The sequence below is a fragment of the Stegastes partitus genome, unplaced genomic scaffold (assembly GCF_000690725.1).
Source record: "Stegastes partitus isolate 25-593 unplaced genomic scaffold, Stegastes_partitus-1.0.2 Scaffold2537, whole genome shotgun sequence".
Taxonomy (NCBI): Eukaryota; Metazoa; Chordata; class Actinopteri; family Pomacentridae; genus Stegastes; species Stegastes partitus.
This window is the reverse complement of record NW_007580268.1, coordinates 2,539-21,730: the sequence shown is the minus strand read 5'-3', so window position 1 is coordinate 21,730 and position 19,192 is coordinate 2,539. Positions and strand designations below refer to the sequence as shown.

At 41.7% G+C, this 19,192-nt stretch overlaps 2 protein-coding genes across 2 annotated transcripts; both read right to left on the bottom strand.

Annotated features, from left to right (window-relative positions):
* Positions 1 to 473: 473 nt before the first annotated feature.
* On the bottom strand, positions 474 to 11,079 carry LOC103375296 (induced stolen tip protein TUB8-like). The gene is made up of 4 exons (XM_008305526.1): positions 10,944 to 11,079; positions 6,568 to 6,668; positions 5,393 to 5,465; positions 474 to 1,975 (listed from the first exon to the last, which is right to left on the bottom strand). Exons 1-4 carry the CDS (start codon positions 11,014 to 11,016, stop codon positions 1,509 to 1,511), a joined length of 714 nt encoding a protein of 237 aa, XP_008303748.1. The 5' UTR covers positions 11,017 to 11,079; the 3' UTR covers positions 474 to 1,508.
* Positions 11,080 to 11,842: 763 nt separating this feature from the next.
* On the bottom strand, positions 11,843 to 18,977 carry LOC103375295 (ras-related protein Rab-33B-like). Its single transcript, XM_008305525.1, has 3 exons — positions 18,520 to 18,977; positions 15,428 to 15,606; positions 11,843 to 15,329 (listed from the first exon to the last, which is right to left on the bottom strand). Exons 1-3 carry the CDS (start codon positions 18,736 to 18,738, stop codon positions 14,999 to 15,001), a joined length of 729 nt encoding a protein of 242 aa, XP_008303747.1. The 5' UTR covers positions 18,739 to 18,977; the 3' UTR covers positions 11,843 to 14,998.
* Between the last annotated feature and the right edge of the window lie 215 nt (positions 18,978 to 19,192).

The following is a 19,192-nucleotide window of genomic DNA, read 5'->3' as shown; positions in this document are numbered from 1 at the left end:
TAAACATATTTATTCTTCCTCAACTTGCAAAGCAGGACTGACCACATCTTCGTTTGAGTTTTGCCTGCAGCTGTTTACTACCAGCCAGTTAAATGTATTTGTTCAGATGAATATTTATCAGCCATCCCAGTGCTAAAGGGATCATCATTATGAAAAAAAAAAAAAACCCAGAAGAGCACAGTAATAATGGCAGAAGTATCAAATTCGAGCTGAATCTTGGTAGGAGCATGAACTTGGCACAGGGATTGTTCAGGAAAGAAGCTTCTCTGCAGGAGGAAGGCGTTTCTACAGGATCTACATTCATGTCATGTTTTACATTTGGAGCAACAAGCAAAAGCATCTAAGAGAGGTGCTTAAAAAGCTGCAGGCCACAAACTAAACCTGGATTCTGTAGAACGTCTTTTTTTATAATGTTGAACTAAATAAAAACAATACTTATAAATACACATTCATCAAACAGAAAAATACAGAACTGGACCATCAGAACGTTGTCTTTATTGAAACACTTCAAACTTCCTTATCATCCAGTGATGTTTTATTCTTTGAACGCTTTACTGTGTTAATCAAAATGCAATAAGAACTTCCAATGCCCACACATAGAGGTGAGTGAATTTCCTGTAGTGTTCCCTGAAAGATTCACAGTTAAAGAGAAAAGAGAAGTTTCTTTTGTCTCTCACACACACACGCAAAGATCTATAGAAAAAAATGGCTTAGAAGTTTCAAGAAAAGTCTAGAAAAAGAAATGACACAGAAACATGGATCAGCTGTATAAACCGGCTGCAGGCTGACGTGTGAACGTGGTAATGATGGAGGTGAAAGTATCCCGATATGCGAGAATATCAGGAGGAACAAAGAAGCAGAGAAGGACATTAAATGTATGTTTCACGCTGAGAGGATTTGTGCAAAAAGGTCCAGAACAAGAGACGAGGAAGAGCTCACTGGTTTTACGTCGTAGTGAGGCAGAGAGTAAATGTTGACAGAAACAAGGCTGAACATCGAAAAACGAGCTGCATTCGTTCACCGTTTGGACATTTTTAGACAAGCGAGGGAACATCATGCAGCACAGTTCTGCTTTAAGGGCACTTAAATTATACAGAGAACATCAGTTATCAACTCAGTTCTGTCCCTTATGTCACCTAGTTTAAACACTCCTCTGTTTGCTGTACAGTCGCCAAACCGTAATTTGGATTTGCTCTGGTCTGGTGATGAGAATTCCTAAACAAAACAGAATTTATCAAACTGAATCCAACCACACAGACTAAAGCCAGGTGTTGTGGTTTGGTTGTGAAGGTTGGGGAGAGGTAAAGGAAGGAAGGCACCTGAAAACTGGACTGATGAACCCCAAACTGGTATAACCAACTGTAAATGGTGTTTTTTTTCCACTTTTCCCTTTTATTATAAAAAGGGGGTTCATGAGTCCTTTTTCCTGAGGCCAGGGAGGTGGGACACAGCACATCTAACTCCTAGCCTTCCATTCTGGAGGAGCTCTACTGAGCCACATCACAGCTTTATGCAGCCGCCTCTGCAGCCGGGGCGGCCTCAGCCTCGGGGGCAGCAGGGGCAGTTTCTGCCTCAGCGGGGGGAGCAGGAGGGACTTCATCTACTGCTGCCGTACCAGCGCTCTCTGCTGCAGGGGCCTCTGCTGGTGCCTCCACAGCGGCGGCGACTTCCACAGGGGCTTCAGGTGCGGCTTCAGGTGCAGCTTCAGGTGCAGCTTCCGCCTCCGCCGCTGGAGCAGCGGCTTCTTCTGTGGCTGCAGGCTCAGCTGCAGCCTCGGCCACGACGACCTCGACAGCAGCGGCGGGAGCTTCTTCAGGCGTCGCCTCGACAGCAGGTTCGGCGGCAGTTTCTGCGACTGGTTCTGCAGCAGCAGGCGCAGGCTCGACGGCGACCTCGGCGGCTGGTGCTGCCTCCTCCACTGGAGCGGGTTCAGCTGCAGGAGCTGCTACCTCTGGCGCTGGCTCGGCTGCAGGAGCTGCAGGATGAAAGGTCAGGGACAGAAATGCATGAATCCAACTTTCCCTGAAAGATTTCTCACAATTACCAGTTAGCTATACTATGAAATCTAGTTTTTTTTTTTAGAGTTACTACCTGCAATTTGTTTGAAGAATTGACTTTAATTTTACAGATTTCGCCTGTTTTGTAGTAATTTCCATTTTAAATATAAAAAAATCAGGCCTAAACTCTAAATAGCATCCACATGAAAAATCTGTGCTTTTACAAATACTGGTTTTGCACCATTTGACAATCAAGTTACTGTATTTAAATCAGCAAAAATATAAAAACAATTTGCCACTATATGAAAATGTATTGGCAGTTTGGGTGTGTATTTGCAACTACAGACACAAGTCGTGAAGACAAATGGATCCAATACTTAGTGCTGGAAGGAATTTCTTTGAAAAGGTGTTTAATGTATGAAGTATTTTCTGTGACTAAGAGGTCAAATTCTTCCTCCAACTACTACAAATGACCTCAATTTATATTTATGGCATCAAAAACCAAAGAAAAACACCAAAATCTTTTCCAAGCTGCCACAATCGAGCTGCAGCATTCAAGAATTCATTTTAACTTTAAAAACTATTTAACCCGTGACTTGTGTTAGCAAGTAGCGAAGGGTTCAAAGTCAGGCTTTAGAGGTCGAAAAGGTGAAGCAGCGGCTGTTAAAACTGTCACCATGAAGTGAAGGATAATCCTTAATCCTTAACGTGCCACTCGAGGGACAGAAATATAGCGTTTGAGCTCACTGAAGATGCTCAAACCAGTTGTTTGGTACAAAGAACTGAAGAATACTCAGTTTCTATTTACATGGACAGAGTACGTGTGTATAAGAAAGAGGTGGAAAAATCTACTATAAATAGTATTAAGTGAAATGCAGCGTTAATACACAGTGGTGCAAAACTGTGCACTTTGGGGTTTTAAAGGCTCGAGCACCTAATCTGAGCAAATGTTTCACCACTGAGTTCATGCAAATCGAGTCTGAGCTTTAGAAAAGTACCAGGAGGAGTCTAAAAATATCATAACAGCTGCATGATTTGAAATGTTGCTCTGCATTGGACGAAAATGGGATTTATTTGTCTGATATTCTCAGACAACTCAACAACCAGAGCTGAAATGATGCACAGCTCAGTTAGTCAACAATGAGACTCTGTCATGATTGTGGTTTTGTTCTGTGAGCATTGGAAACACAGAAAACGTATTATCTTTACAGGGTTTCTTTCTTTCTTTTTATTAGATTTTATTAGATATTATTCATTTAACTTAAGTACCTTTAAAGAATGTTTTTTAAAGTGTAGAGCGATTTTTTTGTTTAACATACTCATCACGTGGAGTCGTTCGATCTAAAAAAAAAAATCTGTTTCTTAAAGTCCAATTTGAAAATGTCTTATTGTGTCCAACCAGCCAAAGATATTCAGATTACTGTCATAAAGGAGGAAAGAAATAGAAAATCAGAGAATTTTTCAAAAATATTCAAAATAATTATTATAATAGTTGACAATGGCAGTTGCAAAATGTCTTCAGTGTGTGTGAGAATGTTCTTTTTACTTTCACACAGCATTTTTTGTGCAATCAATGGATGGTGTATCAGAGGAGTGATATTGATTGTGCTAAAAATGTAGGCACGACAGCAAATCTCCTCACTGCAGTGTCTTCCCAACCACGTCCTGTGACAGTAAAATCAATCACGAGCTCTTAGGTTACCGTTTATTATCCATGTGTTCCTTCTATGTACACGTGTCCTTGCTGCTGTGGAACTATTTTCGTTAGTGGAGAAACCTTCTGGTAGTGTTGGTAGTTGAGGTAGTGCCTGGAGGTCAAAAGGTCTGAGGCCAAGCAGATACGTTTACACTCCTAAAGGGGTTTTGGGTTTAGAGCAAAAGGACTCTTATATGGTATGGAAACTGTTGACAGGGCTACACTTACATCTTTGCATGCTGACCAATGAAAAGAGATTTATGTCTGCTCACTATAAAAGCATTTGTTCATCTGCTTTGGGAATCTGGGTGAACTCGTGTTTTGTGTTTTTTGAGTTTGGAGATATAGCAAATTTCCACTTTTAATGCCGTTTATGCTTCACTTATTACCCCGACTTATTATGAAACATGTTTTCTTGATATGGAGATGAATGTTAGCGATCAGTTCCGGCTGTTCTAAGAAGCATTGTACCGATACTCTGATTAATGCATCAGGACACCTCCATCAACATGTGCATCAACACGTTTCTGCTTTATTTCCTGAAACTTTTCACTCGATTACATATTACTGTCAGTGGATTAAGAACCACGGCGATGTCTGTCGCTGTGGGAAGCTGCCATTTTTGACCAAACCCAACATTTCCAGGCTGCACGTTCGCGACCGAACCAGCGACAGCAGCAGCTTCTCCCAGTTACAGACCAGTTAGCAGCTCCGGGCGCAGAGCCACCATCTCTCCGGGCTGAGTAGACAAATAATTTGCAGACGGATATCTAAACAGACAGGCACGATAAAGCCATTGAGAGTGATCGTTCTACCATGTACGATATTTGGGTGGCGCCCTGAAACGCACCCAGAGCTTCTGCTCTTTCACCCGGCTGCCGTCTTTATTTTCCATTACCTCATTCCGGATTTAATTCCTCAATACTCGGCATGCATTCTACGGATATAAAGCAAAAGATATGGCTCTGAGTCATGTCCCATTATATCTACGTGGGTAGGTGACCAAGTAAAAACTGACTTTTGGACTTTTAAGGTTGAAAGATTCTGAAATATTCACAAAGAAAACACATTGTGAGATCTGGGACAAACTCAATCCCACCATCTTGTGTGTAATTCAGGCAAATTTTCAAGAAATATCACAACAAAACTGTGAAAAATTCTGGCACAGAGGGGAGCAAATGCATTGATTCATGCTGACGTCTGCACTGTTCCTACACATTTTTCCTCTCAGCATCTCCAGAGTAACAGGTATTTGTTTCAGATCGTGTTTAACATCCAAGTGCAAATAAATTTCTATTATGTCAATAAAAGTTTTTTGAAACCCAACGTATAAGGTACACTTGTGGCTGCAATGATTAATCAGTTAACCAATTAGTCGTCAACTATTAAATCTATTGTTGTTAAATCTTCCAGCTCCTTATATCAGAAGTTACTCTGGTTTTCTTTCCTCATCTTTGGAAAAATTATTTGTATTCGAGCTTCTGTGGATGAATCCTGAGCTCCATCAGAGCTGTCAGGACATTTCTGCTCAGATAAACCACGTCATTCTGTGCAAAATTACATTTCAGTGTCTTAACTGTGTTCTGGAGGCGACCTTTTTAGCAGCTCCAGTAAAGGGAGATGTCTCCTTTAGGGCTGCACAAAGTTACATTCAGGAACCCAGGTGTGTGTTTTTTGTGCGTTTGTACGAGCAGCTGACCTTTTGCGGCGGTGTCTATGATGGCGATTTTGTCCTCAGGGCGCTCAGTATCACCGTTGACTGTCTTGTAGGCCTGAGACAAACGCAGAATAAGATATGAAGCTATTACATTCCAGCACACATCCAGCGATAACGGGATTACAAAACGCCACCTCACAGTGACATTTTGTCCCGCATGAACCAACACGGCTCTGCCAAGAGTCGGACAGCAAACAGTCTGAGCAGACAATGACTGCAAGAGTAGGTCAGAAAGCACAAAGAGCCTCTGTGGTGCTTCTAGCATCTGAGCCGTGGTGACATCAACCGTTAACTGGCTCCCAGTTCATACCAGCAAAGACACCGAGCTGGAAAACTACAAATTGACTGGATCGATCCCCTGCAGCAGTTTGTACTTATAGTTAACCATGCTTGTTATTCGTCTGTGTCGATTCTCGGTCATTAAGTCCAGTAAAAAGCAACCAAACATCTCTTTTGGGTTCTTGAAGATGTTCTAACTGCTCCAGATGTAGACTGTAATCTATAAATTATAACGGCCTATGAACAAACCAAAACTTTTTCATATTCTGTTTATATTTTTAGGACATATTTTTCTCTATATATTTTTTGAACTGCTTACATTTCACAGACTTTGAACGGGAGCACCTGTAACATAGAGGTAAAAAGTTCTCAAGACTGCATTCTAAGTACCTGATAAGAGGTGTGGGTTACAGTTAATGCTAAAAAAAATTGTAAGGAATTCTTAAAAACCATCCTCAACTGAATATGCATTTAATTTAAAAGTGCTTAAAGACATTCACTGTGCAGGAAAGCACCATCATCATCAGTAAAGGTCCTGTGATTGAAGCAGTGCAAGAATGTAAATCATCATCAAACTAGAATTTACCATTTAACAGATTGTGTTTCTGTGCATCTTCTTGCTGTTTTTATGTGCACACTGCATTTAAAACTGTTTGGATTTCAGTTTTGTGACATCATTTTATCGTTAGCGTCCGGTATGTCAACAAAAATCCACAGAGAAAATGACCACTTTTTTTAATGTGGGAAGAACAGAAGATCCTGTTAATGATAAAACAAGTTGGAGCATCACTTGAAGCAATCACAGCAGAAGCATGTGTGGGTAAAATATACATCCATAAGTTTGTGTCCCATTAAGTGCAAACTGAAGTGATACTCACATAGACGACTGCAGCAGTGAGGCCTCCTCCACACAAAACAACATACGTCATGTTGGTGGAGCCTCCAGGAATCCCGAAGGCCATGTGTCGCACCGGAGTCACTAAAAACACACGAGGGTAGAGTTAGAAAAGTATATCTTAAATAGATTTTGTGATTTGTACGAGCAGTCGAGCTCTTATTGGACATCAGTGTTTTGTGTGTAAGAGCATCAATAATCAGCGAAAGTCACAGAGAAGCTACGATATGTTTGATAACATGACATTTATTCCCTCAAAAGACTGATTTGTCAGAAAGAACTGTGCATTCTGACAGCGTCGACATGCCTCCGTCCCTTAATCCTGTTACACAATACAGCTTCAGTCATTTGTAGCCGAGGAGACGGAAAGATTTAGCAGCAGCCAAGCTAAACACTCGACTGTCTCTTAAATTAAATCCTCGGTGCACACAAACATCAGAACGCTTCCAGCTCGACGACCTCAGATCTGCATCAAACACAAACAACTTTAAAATGATCCGGTGGGCTGGGATTCATGCAAACTGGTCCTTTTAAAAAGCACCAGGAGTGATAGTGAATCTCTGAAAAGCTTCCTAATTGGCTTTTGTTGTTGTTGTGCTGGCGGACAGGTGAGTGTGGCTGTAAAAGGATCCGCTGGCGTTTACAGGATTGCCAGTGGTGCAGGAAGGAGAGGCCAGAAATAAAACCAGCCTGCATCCCCAGCACTGCCTCGGCCTAATCTCTTCCTACCTACACCACACACAAACACACACACTCCACTTGCATACGTTCACGTGCACGCCCCCGAGAGTGTGCGCGTGGACAAGGTGACAGTGCAGATTATATCTCTAACATGATTTGTGTTTCCATGTGCACGTGGTTGACTCGGCAACTCGAGTCGAGCATCGGAGGCGGTAAAAGAACACAATGTACAGCGCGACACGCCCCTTTTTGTTTCACACGTGTGTTCAGACAAATCCTTCCTCATCCTCACACTTTTCCACCGACAACTCAAGTCATGTCGTTCACAGTTTGCTTAATTATTGACTGGATTTCATAATGCAAACACTCAGAATCCCTAAAGGCGTGTTATTTAACAGAAATTACACAATTTAGCACACACACCATAACAACAGGGACAACCGTCTGATTTTAAACATTTCTGACGGTCCTTTCAGTTATGCTCTGTGATGTGTTGCTCTGTTGGAAAATTTAGCTGAATGTCAGCTTAAAATGGGGATGGTTCATGGAAATCACATTACTTCTACATGTCTCAATTAAAAACAAATCAAAAGTAAACCATTAGTTTTAACCAGATTCTGTGAAAAACTAACAAATTCAGACTTTTCAGCTGAACTGCAGGACTTTGTATTGTAGTGAAAAATGAGCCCACAGTGAGGAAAAATACGACCGGAGCAAAAAAAGGTTTATTTAATCACAATCACAACATCTGTCTGCAAAATATCAGATAATTTTCCCCCCAAAAAATCAACCCATAGAGTATAGTGGACCCATAGTGAGCACAGAAACTATTTTAAAAGCTTTTTTTTGTAATTTAGCAGTTTTGTTTGACTTTTCTAATAGTTCAAAATGTACCAACAAAATTTCTCCTGTCACCCGAACAACCAGCGTGTGTGGCACAAAAAACACTCCAAAAACCAACCTGCTCAGCACCAAATAGTTATTAACTTTGGTAATTTAGAAGCAAAATAGTCTAGTATTTGTCTCAGTAGTTGGTGGTGGAGACCAAATCAGAGGAAACAGAGAGAGTGAATCCAAACGAATGATCATGTTGCTGTTCATGTAAAGACGCAAAGCTGGGTTGTTTTTTTTTTGCCACATCGGCTTAAACGTGATGTTCAAATAGTTTCTGCCACCCCCGACTGGCAATTTTTTATATTTTTTTTAAATCAGGTTTTTCCGAATTAAACATTTGTTTCTAAAATGAAATAGTCAACATTCTAATATTTTTATCTGAGTTTGTTTATTAAAGCTCTGGGATCCGTCCACTTTATATTTAGCTGGAGCCAGCGGCAGGTGGTCAGTTTACTTTATCACCTCTACAAATCATGAATTAACAAGTTTGTTTCATGTCATGATGACACCATATGACAAAACTTATGACGTGTGAATTATTGACCCTCACAGGTGCTGCTAGGAACTAGATCATGTTACGTTGGTACAGAGCCAGGCTAGCCGTTTCCCCCCGTTTCCAGTCTTTGTGCTAAGCTAAGCTAGCTTCAGCTACATTCACTGTACAGACATGAGAGTAGCTCAACCTTCTCCTTCCCAAAACTTGCCAGTGGATCATGTTTTCTAAAAAAGATGACTTCATTTATCAGAGTCAGAAACTATAAAAACAAATAATCAATAATTGTTTTACTTAGTGATGGTCTTTGAACTACTCGTCTGTGACAAAATGATCCAAATCTAAGCTTAAAACTGTTATATTTCATCAAAAGCATTTTATTCTACGTGTCTCATTTGAAAAAAAACAAAATGCCAAAAATGAACCTTTAGCGTGATTCTTCAGGGAAATGTAGGGACCTTTTGGCTGAACTGCAGGCTGTGTTCACACAAAGCAGAGGAGCATGGAAAAAATAGAAATGTAAATATTAAAATGTCAATAGTATGTAAAGGTATTTTATTTGCAATATTGGTAACACAATGTGGAAAAATGTGGCGCAAACGGTTTCCTCTTTTTTATTTTTGTAAAGCAACTCGTCAATGAAATTCAAATTTAGTTTGCACTTTTCAGGATTTATGACGACAACTGTGCTGCTCGTGCTGCTCAGACAGCATTTCTGAGTTGCTCTTGGTTGTGGTTGTGCTGTTCCCACAGAGGGGCAGGACTTGATGCTGCAGTCAAGATTGAGCCTAAAGGGACTAAAAATGTGAGCTCAGCAAAGAAATGCCCATAAACTACTTGGGCTTCGGAGGGTCAAAGCTGAGTCAAAACAGGCCTGAGGATTGTCCCGCTGATGCTGAGCCAGTGTAGCTGTAAGTCCTGCGTCCTGCTCTAATACCTGTGACACAGCAGCAGCGTGCAGGGACAAGGCCAAGTACAGGTTATTTATACAGGTAATCAGTTAATCCCTGTTGCCGGGTTCAAGCCTGTAAAAATGGACACGCATGTCAGGCAACAACAGACAAGATGGCCGCTGTGGTAGCAGGGACATGTGTGCTACATGCACGGCGAGGGGCGAACGTGCACTCTCCTGCTACTGTCTGTCAGCTGCCATGTGCTCACTGAGACTAAATGAAGGAGGAGGACATGCAGACCTGCAGGACGGCGAGGGCAGGACTGGTGGGGCCCTGCTGCACAAAGGTGCTGCCTCAAGGCCACAGAGAGCTGTTACGCAATCACAGAGCAGCAGCCTGGAGCATCCACCTCGGCTCTCTTTCTTATACCAACTGCAAGGTCACATGTGCAGAAAACACACAAAAAAAACTCCCACTGTGGCCAACTGAAGGCTCACACATCACATTCAGGCTTGCAGCTTTTTGTCGCACAGTTCCACACAGGAAATTAAAGCAGCAGTTTCCCCCTCAGGCTGAATTCCACATGCTCAGATCCCAAAGTAAAAGGATGATCCGTGCAAGCATGCATGCGTGAAGAGATAAAACCTCCTGAAAATACAAACGAGCAAGTGTCAAATCCCCCTCTCAGCTTCCACGCAAACTCTCCAAAGTGAGATTTTAGACGTCAAAAAAGCAGATGTTCTGTTCAGTAAAGGGTTATAAATTATATAAGTGGCATTTTGGATGTGGTTCTCAGCCTCCGGGGGCCTGAACCTGCCCTCGTCTATAGCTGCTCTCCATGTGGTCCTGCTCATGCAGCTCCTGGGACAACGTGTAACCATGACGATGAATCGCTTTTAAAGGCTTATTTCTGCACAAATACCAGCCTGCATGCATGGAAACTACAACTCAAATTGTGCACTTGCTGCAGATCTGTTATAAAACCTCAAATCAGAGAGACTTTCACTGATGCTCTTTCATAACGCTGGTGAAGAACGATGTGTTCCCAAAGCAGGACACACCTCCTTTGTCAGACGGACAGACCGCTGCTGCTGCGCGTCTCTGCGCACCGAGAGGCGCACAAATGTGTCTCTTTATGGGAAATTCACACTTTAAAAACAACCGTAGAATACAAATTCATGACATAATTGCAGCTGCACGAATTAAACTTTAGAAATCATCGCACTTTCACGAGATATCAGGTCAGTTCTCACAAATAAACACATCAACACAATTACAAAGCGCTCCAGTAACTCCCAGAATGACAATTAAACTGGAAAGTGCACGTTTTAGTTGCTTCAACTAACTTCACAGCCAATCAAGTCTGTGGAAAGTGAGAGTTTAAAAAAACAAACTCACTGTTTGTGGATGCCGGTTTGAAAGCCCTCCGTGCCAGCGGCCCGACTCTCTGCCATGCCCGTCTGCAGAACATGTTTCTCGGTTATCAGCAGCAGCAGCGGCACCGGTGAGACTGTTTCCAGCAGGTTTTCAAGTTAAATGATTAAAGAGCTCAGCTACTGCTTTACTGATGAAAGAGAGAGAGAGAGAGCGAGAGAGAGAGAGCACACCCCCTGTTTAAAGCAAGGTAACTTCACCAGAGCGCCCCCTAGAGGCCATCAATGAGAAACAACTGATTCAACCAAGAAGCTCAGAACAATGTCCTTTTCTTTTACTATTCATATAGTAAAACAAGAACCTACAAATGCACAGAATGCACAAAAAGTCTACTTAAATAATCACATTTAAAGAGTCATAAAACCACAACAGATACAACTTTGTTATTGTAAAACTGAATGTAAAATCTTGTGAAGGGGCATCTTCCCTCACTTTGATCTGTATTTATGCATGAGATTAACTTTCATTACATCACTACTCTCATTTCTCTTTAATTCATTCTGGAGCCATATTTTGTTTGGCTTCATTCAGACTAACAAATCTATGAACTCTGACTAATTCCTTCTTAATAGCAAAATTTCACATCCAAACTTTTTAATGCAAAACCATTTTTTGGTTGTTATGAAGGAAGTCAAACACTTTGTCGGCTCTGACTTTTACTCTGTAAATTCCAAAGCAATAAAAAAAGCAATTATAACCTGCTGCTTATTTAAAATATCTGCTAGTGGTCAGTCTGTTTATACATTAACCAACACTTAATAGTCAAAACTGTTAAAATATTGGCCTCTTAATGTGTTTTGTTTTGTTGTTTTTTTGTGCAATATGAAGTTGTTCATACAATTCATGCAGGCAGGACAAGTTTATACCATTTGTTCAATAAAAAGAAAGATTAAGTTTATTTTTAAATGCTATAACACATACATGAATGCTTTTCTATTGCTTTTAGAATGATTTGATTACTGCTGTCATACAAAAATCATGCAAGTGTGAACAAAAACCACAGTTTAGTTCGGGCATTTTCGCTAAAAAAGCAAAAGCATTTGCCATTTTTTGTTCAAATTTAATCAGTAAGTCAGAAATGTACAGGAAGAAAAAAATGTGTATATCCTTGAAAACCCAGAGGATTGTGTTGTACTGTGAAAGTACTGCATTGTTTTATTTTTTCCTTCCTACAGTTAAAAGATTTTATCAACCCAGAGAAGTGCTGGAATAAAGATTGGCTCCATCTTGTGGTCAGGAGGAGAAAACTGAAGCTGCAGAATCTGGATCATTTTAGCACAATCATCTCTTTTTCTGTAATGTGATGCATGTCTGATGTTATTCTCCAACTTTTTGCTGGAACTCTTTAGGGGCAGACGTTGACATGCATTGTGCAAATGCCACATAATCCCTTCTTAAACTTTCCCAGTTTGTACCCCAAGCTGAACTAATAACCTCCTGGTTGCAACGCTGTGACACCTACAGGCCTGTTTTCTCACAGCAAACTTCAAACAGCTGATTTCACAGGCAAAACAAATTCATCTTCAAAATGCAAAATCAGCTCCACGGCTCTCTTCTATGCTCATTCAGTAGGTCGCACTTTATTTAAAACTGTCCTTGTGGCAAATTAGAGGAATACAAAACCACTTCCAAGATTTCTCCTCCTCCAGTTACCTTCTTTTTTTTTTGGAGTTTAGAGAAAGACCCCTAACATTTGGCTGCTGAATGTGGCACCAGTGTGATGCTTTAGACTCAGCTGAGCGAACCTCCGCTGCGCTGCAAGATCTGCGGCAGTCTGCCTTCATCATGTGACCCCTTCTGAATCATCGATTAGACACGAAATCACAAAAACACATGATGCACTTTTCCATCGCCCACGTCACGCTCATGCACAAGACTGGAGCATGACTGCTGTGATGTTTGCTCCATCGGGACGCAGTGCTGTGGTGGAAAACTGTTGGCAGACAGAGCAGCACCGCACCAAATCATTCTCTACTAGTATAATGATTCAGGACAGATGCAGGATTTTCATTGACTGAATGCAAAACAAACACGTTTTGTCCTGCTGCAAAATGTAAAACCACTTTTGGTGACTCACCCTGCACTTGGGTGGAGGACAGCCTGCATAAATTCATCTAATCAAATGTGCTTTGGGCAAAGAGCTGCAAAAACATTCTAAGAAAGTTCTGCCAAGTTCTGCTCATGTTTTCAGCAGGAAGTATTGTTTTAGTTCCCAGAATGCTCGTTCTAAAAGTAGGATAGCAAACTGAGAACATTTTTCCTGTTTCTGAATTCCACCGTTTCCCCAACAACATCTCCAAAACCTCCACAGAACATTGCAGGCAGAACATCCCACCCTTGTTATTAGGTCAGAACACAGGAACGTGTCATAAAGAACCATCTGTCATCTGAGGCCTCAATAAAATCTGGAAACCGTGTTTTGAATGTTGGTTTGATAATGTCCTACCTTTGTTATTATGGAACATTGGGACAATGTTTTTTAGAAGAATGTTCTATAATGCATCCCTCAACAACATCCCCAGAACATTGCAGACAGAATGTTTCATGTTAATATATCACAGGACAGAAACGTTTCATAAAGGCCTTGTTAATGTCTGGAAAACAAGTTTTGAATGTTGTTTTGATAACGTTCCTATTTTGCTATCATAGAATATCTCCTGAATGTTGACATTAAAACATTGTGTTAACGTTATACAAACATTATTGGACATACAATTATTTTTGGAACTTTTGAGTAAAACATTTTCTTTTAAAAAAAAAAAAAAGAACTTGTAGGTAATGTTATCCAATGTTGTGGGAACGTTTGCTGCCAGCTCAGCAACTTGTGTCATAATTAGTGGAGCAAAACAAATCAGGAGTTTGAGACGCTGCTTGTCAAAAACATTTCCAAATATGCGTAGTTCCTGTCTGAATTTTCAGTTTCAGACAGAAACACAACACATTACAAGAAGCAGTAATTCTTGTTTCAGTGGAACTTTAAGTCATTAACAGTGAGGAAAACCCAACATTCCCTAAAACACTCACACGTACACATGTTTTTATCAGGTTCTTAATGAGTTGAAGACACTGTTTATAATAACCATAGTGAAAACTGATGCAATCTACACGTTGCTGTCTTTTGTAAAGCTGAAACTTTTTGTAAACTCAACTACAGGTGCATATTTATCCTCCTGCAGAATAATAAAGCCCTCCTCTGGCTCACCCTGCACTCGAGCGGTGTATAGCTTCCGTATATGCATCCAATGAAAGGTGATTTAGGCAACGAGCTGCACTCAGCTGCCAACTTGTGTCATAGGTAGTGGAACAACGTGACGAGTTTAAGGTGTCAAAAACACAGAATGCCTGTCTGTGTGTTCAGCTTCAGACAGAAATATGGAACATTAGGTTGCAAATGTTAGCACCTAGAGCAACCTGTAAACACAGACCCAGGCATATCAAGCAGTAATGGGTTAAAGCAACTGGATTCATATCACCCATTTAAAAACTGATGCAACCTATATGCTGCTTTCCTCTGTCGAGTTGCACTTATGACTCGGAAGTACGTGTTTCTGTAAAGTCTGTTTTTCGACGTAACAAAATCCACATGAAGCTCCACAGTCAGGTTGCTACTAGACAGTATTTGCAGCTCTAACATGACCAACGCAGCTGCTTGGATTCATCCAACACAGGACAGTGTTTGGATGCTGTGAGAAAACTCCCATTTTCATGCTGCAGGAGTTGTTGTTGTGACTAATTGCACTTTTCCGCTACAACAAGTAAAGACCCATCAGCAGGTCACTTGAAGGTTTCCATTCACAGTATTTTATTTTGCAGCTATTGTAAACAATAAGATCACAAATACACAGAAAATTTCCAGGTAGTGCAACTCACACAGGCGTCAGATCTTTGCATGGGAGCGACTGGATTTCATGTGTGAACTTTTCCAGATTTTTGGTCACAAATGAACAATCTGCACATGTTCATTCTCACAAACCTGCATATTAACAGCTAAAAAGTCTCGTTTGTCTGTCTTGTCTCTCTCAGCAGCAGTTCCACTGATCTTTGTCTGGTTTTTTCTTGTTCCCGATTTTAAATGACCCTCCGTACATCGGTGTGTTGACCATTGAGGGTTTCTTCTGTTTCTTCAGTTTGGCAGCAACGGCCGTGATCACGTCCTCCACGTTGTCCTGCTGATAAGGCGCCTCGCGGTCACCTCGTCGTCCCTTCGTGCATTTCTTCGGCGGGTTCTTCGCAGACGTCTCGAAAAACACCATGCCGTGGGTTTTGGCGAAGCTCGTGGCCTGCTCCTGGCTCACCTGGCGGCCGGTCCTGCTGGGGTCACGGAGGTCGCTCTTGTTCCCCACCAGGAACCTGCAGGGAGACGAGGAAGTGGAACAGATTAAGGAAGATGGCGTTAACATAAACACTTTTGATAAGCAGAAGTGAAAGCAGACAGGTGAGGCAGCTACCTGGGTATTTCCTGGCCGAGGGAGTTTTGCCGGCACTCTTCCAGCCAGGCGGCGAGGCTGGTGAAGCTGGCCGGGCAGGTGACGTCATAAATGAAGAGCACGGCGTGGACGTTGCGATAGTAGTGTTGCACCATGGACTTACGAAAGCGCTCCTGTCCTGCCGTGTCCCACAGCTGGAGCTGGTGGCGAGGAAGGAGGGGAAATGAAAAAAAGAAAGTGAGGAACCAACGGGAAGGTGGCAGAGACGCCCACGCTAGAAAGAGGAAATCGAGAAGACGGAAGGCGCACAGAGGAAAAGAAATAAATGTTTTGAAATACCCCAAACCGAGCAGAAGCACACAAACACATGCAGGGACATACACACAGTGAGTCATGTCAGAGAGGGAACTAAGAAAAGGAATAAACAAGTCGATCTGATCATTAGAAAGTCAGATCCCTTCAAGGTTTTGTCACAGATAAAACGGACCACGTGAGTCTCTTGTGAAAAAAATGAGACACGTGTAACATAAAATATTGCAAAATCAACAAAATCACAATAACACAAAACAAACAGTAAAAACCTGACAAAGAGAAGTCGTGTTTGCATCGACTACACAACTCTGACATCTGATTATTAGGTCTACGCTTTAAAACAGCTTTATTTAGCCCCCTGACCCAGGAAGCCTGGACTTATCTTCACTGACCTGAACTAAAACATGAACTGAGACTCGACTTGGCTTCAGACTCGTCCTGACTGACTTGAAATTTGATTCAAGACTTGTTCTAAAACAGCATCATTTTACTTATTAGCCCCTGAAGATCTAAAAGACTTGAATTTGCTTATGAAGACTCGTACCAGCAGGTACTTGTTGCCTCCATTCACTTCACACTTGTCCTGGTTGACTCGAGAGCTTGCGATTGGCTTCTAAAGCATCTTAACTGACTTTAGAGTTGATTTTAGCTGAGATGGTTTGAGACTTGTCCTGACTGACTGTTGCAGTTTTAACTGACTAAGACTTGGACTGGGCCTTGGTAGACTTAAGACTTATTTTAAATGACTCATCTGAAGCCGGTCTCATATTACGGGACTTTTCAAATCATAACAGATTTTGCTGCTTCATACACATAAGGAGAAATACTCACTTCCCTCTAATCTCGACATTCACACGCTACAAGATGTAAAAGTAACAGCACATCCCACTCTACAGGATAATGTTAAGATTATGGTGTCAGAGGGAGCAGAGCATCACCTCACATGACCTCACGAGGAAGCAGATGGAAACAACTGTGAAGCAACAAGTTGCTGCAATGCTAATTTTACTTTGCAGTTAGAATAAGACAAAAGCGGAAGGCGAAACAAGTCTAGATGAGATAATGGTTGGAGAGATGCATCAACACGGGTCGTCTTTTTCCTCACTGAGACCTGGAGGTGAGACTTTAGCCAGCAGTTATAATAAATAGCGAGCTAACATTAGCTTGCAGGACTAGAAGATTTAGCATCGCCTGGCAACAGCACCCACTGGCTTCTGTGATAAACTCCTCACATCACTAAATAATCCTATTTAACTACTTAAATGTGCCTCAAGAATACAAGGAAGGCTGGAAGGAGCCTAAATCAAGGAAACACAGTTGTATCCTACATAGATTTTTTTTTTTTAATATTAAGCAGTTTGACGCAAAAACGCTGCACCTTCATGAGTTTGATTCAGCAGGTGGTCCAGCTTCATGAGTCATTTAGTAATTCCTGGTAACTCTCTGTCACATCCTTGCTAGAGGGAGCAACGGAATTTGGAGGAGGCATGAATGAATGAAGGAAGGAAACATGCCAGCATAATAAAAGCACCTTTGGTAGGTTAGAGACTTTGTTTTGAACTGATGTTTGACTCGACTGACTTTAGACTTGGTAGAATTTAGAGCTGGTTGACTGAAGACTTATCCAGACTGATTATAAAACGTGTCTTGTATTCACTTGACTTTGCAGACTTGAGTCCTGTTCTTATGAATATGCGACTTGACTCCGACTCCCTCTTATAGTTTCGGATTCTGGGACGTTGTTAAATTGTACAATATCACATATCAAAGACATTTGAAGAGTGTGCCTTGTTGATTCAAAGTGCTGGAAATCAAGCAGAAAACTCTGGAAGTGATAAACCAATGTTCATTTACCACTGACGGACACTTCCTCTGTCATGTGGCTGTTTCAAAACACTCAGGAAGCTGCAGAGACCAACGAACACCCACAGTTTTAATAAAGAACAGAGTCCCTCGGATAAACACAGTCCATTGTCAAGTCTGCACGATGCCCTTTAAACAAAGCTTCTCACACATCAGAAATGCATCATAAAAATCCTGAATAGATGCATGTATGTGCCTCCATCCGTTTACAAGCCTCACAGTGATTTATAGTCTGCAAACACAAGCAGCTCTGCTTCAAGGGAATTTTCATTTCTCACTCAGCCTGAGGCAAATAACTCTTAATTTAGCTGACACACACACACTGGAGTTTAAGCTCTATACATATTTAGAGCTGACAGATTCAATTAAAAAAAGCCTTAAAAACCTCTCTTTGGGAACCTGTAGTAGTCCAACAGGGCTCCTTTCAGACATGGAGCTTCTGGTGGGTTTTGCTTTGTTGATCTGATTCTTTTGTTAAATTGAGCCAACTGACTGAAAGTGCTGCCAAAACTACTCACTGCAAAATCTAAAATTGGCTGAAAATGGGTCGTTTGAAACCACAACACAGGCACAATGGCATCCATTCAATTAAATAATGCAGTTCATGCCCAATTTCCATCACACCTTTTTATTTTTTTAACCATCCTCTGTTCGGTAAGTGTGCCAACAGCGCGTCAAGTTAACACAAGTGCTTGAATTATCAATATATCTAAATAAAAAACACATCAATGCTCAGTTTTCCTTGCCTACAAACTTTTATGTCACTTTTTCAAAACAACAGAAACAAGTTGTCTGCATCCAAGAGTTCGGCTCAACGCGTCGCCAAACATCCATTTTTACGCACAGCCCTGCGTAAAAATGGATTTGGTACCATATTGACAAATGCCCTGTCGCTAATTACGTTTTGCCTCAAGTGATGCATAAATTTCAGCAATTACCTTAATTTTCTCTCCGTCGACTTCAAGCAGCCTCTCGCGGAAGTCCACGCCGATGGTGGCCTCCGGTCTGATGGGAAACTCTCCGGCGCACAGTCGGTGCGTGAGACACGTCTTCCCCACCGCGGAGTCCCCGATCACCAGCACTTTGAATGTCCGACAGCGGGTTAGCAGTGAGGATACGCTCCCCAGAGAGCTGGAAAACTCAAGAGATGACTCCATTTACGGTGACAACGAAGCGCCCAAACCGCGCTCAGCTTCCAAAGCCTGTCTCCAAAGATGCGGGGTTAACCAGTCTGAACAAAAACTCCTGGAAACACAAGGTTTGTTTTGGTGGTTCCGCGCAAACTTTCCGCCCAAAAGCTCCCTGGAAACTCCACAGCGTGCAACGAAGAGGAGGCTGTCCTGGCGTTTGCCTGTCCGCGTTTCATTTGACAGCGTGGAGATGATTAGAATCAGAAGGTGGAGAGCTTTTCAAAGCAGTGCATGGCCTGAGTTTATATGCAGATCAGCACCACGGATTCGTGTGCAAATACCTTTGTATTGTCTTTGTGCCAAGTTCCTTTATTTCAAGAGGAACCAGCAAACCACAAGGCTGTGTGCAGACACGTTTTATATGGTGGGTAGAAGTCTGTCAGAGGCGCTGATTTTAACCAGCTTTAAACAATTTTCAGGT